At 38.2% G+C, this 3,291-nt stretch overlaps 1 protein-coding gene across 1 annotated transcript; it reads left to right on the forward strand.

Moving 5' to 3' along the window:
- The first annotated feature begins 392 nt into the window (after positions 1-392).
- On the forward strand, positions 393-1,659 carry LOC122270961 (uncharacterized). Its single transcript, XM_043050480.1, has 2 exons — positions 393-929; positions 1,006-1,659. The coding sequence occupies exons 1-2, from the start codon at positions 393-395 to the stop codon at positions 1,657-1,659; spliced, it is 1,191 nt and encodes a 396-aa protein (XP_042906414.1).
- The last annotated feature ends 1,632 nt before the right edge of the window (positions 1,660-3,291 follow it).

Genomic DNA, 3,291 nt, shown 5'->3' on the forward strand with positions numbered 1-3,291 from the left:
ATTATACAACTTTGATGATTTCTCTAAATGTTTGCTAATATCATTATAATTAAAAATAGTTCAACCAAGAGTTTATTATATTTAAAGCTATTAATTAGGTTAAAAGCCTTCAATGGAAACAATTTTTTAAATTTTGAATTATTTAATTTTTATTTAATAAATTTTTAAATTTTTTTAAGAATATTTCTTTTTTTTTCCTTTCCTTACATTAAACCTTATTATTTTCCTTAATTTCTCTATGTTTTTAACTTATTTTATGAGTTAAAAACATAGCTCATGCGTAGCTTATGTGCAGTGGATATACATACATATATATGTGTGTGTGCGTGTGTGTTACCACAAATAGACATTTATACAACTACCAACCTCAGATTTCCATTGGCGGAGATCGGATGCCTCATGACAAAAACCCCAAATACTTGGGGTTTATTGTAGACCCAGAGTTTCATTGTAATAGGCACATTGACTCCCTGGTTAACAGGATTAGAAGACGTCTCAATATTCTAAAGTATATCGCAGGCAGAGACTGGGGAGCCGACTCAGCCACCCTTAGAACAACCTATACTGCCCTTGTGAGACCCATATTGGAATATGATTTCCAGGTCTACTCCTGTGCTTCGGCCAGTATTCTCCAGAAGCTTGAAAAAGTTCAGCTTAGTGCAGCCAGAATTATTTCTGGATTGCGTAACAGTTGCCAGAGTCATATTCTACTATATGAAACAAATTTTCAGTCTTTGGAAATGAGAAGGGAATCTAATCTTGTAAAACACTATGCCAAATTGGCAAGCTTGGGCACTCAGAATCGGACAGCTGAATTTTTGCTTAATTGGCAAAACTATCAAAGATTAAAAAAGGACAGCCCTCTTTCTCGGGCCCTTTCGCTTGATGCAGTAAAGTTCAATGTTGATCCGCAACTCATCTGCAGTCCTGTATGTCCCATTACGGTCCAAAGTGTGCAAAGTAAGCTTGCCCAGAGTGTTTTTCCATACTACACTGCTCTCTAAGGTTACTAAGGGCAACCACCCTCCGGAGTACTTGAAGCAATTGGCTTTGGGGCTAATAAACCTTGTTCCTGCTGACGATCTTAAAATCTATACGGATGGTAGCGGTGACGATCATCACCACGCCGGCAGTGGAATTTACACTATATATCCTGCTGAAGTTCACGAATCAAGATCACTAAGAAATCCAGATTTCTGTTCAGTGTTTCGTATTGCTATTCAAACAGGTCTGGAAAATATCAGGACTGGAGCCACTTTTGGGAATGTCTGGATCTTCACGGACAGTCGTAGCTGTATTCAGCTCCTGAGCAATTGGGAGAGAGTAACGGACCGGACTGGGGTCTCTATACGTCGTTCATTAAATGCACTCTCAGACTTCCATGACATCCATATTCAGTGGATACCCTCACACGTAGGTCTTATTGGCAACGAACGTGCTGATCAGTTGGCAAAAGAAGGTACTTCCCTCCCAGCTACTCCAAACACGGCCCTCACTTACTCTGAATTATTTTCTATCCGCAAATCTAAAGTTAATAAAGCTTGGCTTGTTCCACCGGATCACAATTGGTATGCCCGCAAGCGTCCTGGAGGAGCCCTTGACCTTCTGGGTACACGTGCTGACCAAACCGCTACCTGTAGATTTGCCAGGACATACTAAGAGACTCACTTTCAGTGCACAAATTAAACTTTTTCCATCTTGTAAAAAGTGCAACTCCAGCGAGGCTCATCACCACCATCTACTTGATTGCCTGGATTTCACCATGGAAAAGGTTCTTGAGAGACCTCTCCTTTTCCTCGATTTTTTGAAGACTCACGGCCTCATGGATTTGGTATAGAACAACAACAGGATGCCAACGAGTCCCGAATTTAAAATTAACTCTCTTTTCCATAGAACAATCTAATTTCACATTCATATTCGATTCGGTGACCCTGCGAGAAGGCAGCTCTCACCAATCATGTCACTGCTAAACTTATTTCCTTTTTTTTCTATTAAATGTTAAAATTGATTATTAAATTATTGTCGTTATTTCCTCTTGTGCTCCACAAACTCCTATATATATATGTTGTTTGGTTGAATAACACAGAGGTTAATGCCGGCAAATAAGGTATTTATTAAAACATAATATGAGGAAACAATAGTTAGCACACACAGTGCTACACATCTGAATCAACCAACAACTAGTCAACTTCTTCAACAAATATATATCTATTTCCCCTATCGGGAAGTCGTTGTATTACATCACGCAACTCGCACAACTTATTTGAGAATGAGAGGAAAAATGAGATTTTATTTGCATATTAACAACAATATATATATATATATATATATATATATATATATATATATATATATATATATATACACAAGAGGGCTCCGCCCCCTGCTCGCTACCGCTCGCCTACCCCCAATAACTGCTACGCAATTACATTTTTGTTCGCGAGGCGAACGTTTTCCTGGTCAAAGTCGTTTTCCTGGAGATTAGTTGGCAATTTTTCTGCACCAACATCACATAGAGAGAATATGATAGGATTGTAATACGTCAGAGGTCCTTGTTATCAGCATTATAAACTTAAATAAAGCAATTTTAATACAAACAATATAAACTTATATAATATTGCCTCCTCGCTTTATATAACACATTACTATAGGGCATTAGCCGGAGATTAATCTCCGTATTCGAAACACACGTGGCAGAGCCTAACTCAGGTTGACTATATTTGAGGGCGCCCCTTGAATCTCACCAAGTTGTGATCGCGGTTGATCACCAACCTGGGCGAAGTTGAAATCCAATCGTGATTCTGATTGGTTTAGACTTTAGCGTTATTTTTAATTGTTCAACGGTATATGTGATTTCAGAGGTCCGCTAGTTCTAAGTTGGATACCGGCTGGTAAGATTACTTTTTCTTCTGGTCAATAAGATCGAAGATATGTGGGCAGTCATAAAAAGGGACTTCAGAAAAAAATGTCATCGCCAGTCCGGTACCACCGACGCAATTTTCTATTCGTATTTCGCCGAATTTATGTGGCGATGGAGGTACACAGATTCCATTTATGATAAATTTAGACAGTATCTAACTGCTATTAGAGAATTCGGTGCACCTAAATCTGAGGATATTCAAGCTTAAAGAAGAAGTGAGTTGCTTTTTTCCTTTTCCTTCTGTGCCTACTCCATTAATTTTTGTTTCGATTCAAAATGCATTTTCTTGGGTTTATTAATTTTGCTCATATCGGGTTCATTGCAATTTTATAAAGTTTTGGCCGATGTTTTGTTGAAATTTTCCATTGTTT

The sequence above is a fragment of the Parasteatoda tepidariorum genome, chromosome 4, assembly GCF_982258835.1.
Source record: "Parasteatoda tepidariorum strain Cologne lab strain chromosome 4, Ptep-v5.0, whole genome shotgun sequence".
NCBI classification, from domain to species: Eukaryota; Metazoa; Arthropoda; class Arachnida; order Araneae; family Theridiidae; genus Parasteatoda; species Parasteatoda tepidariorum.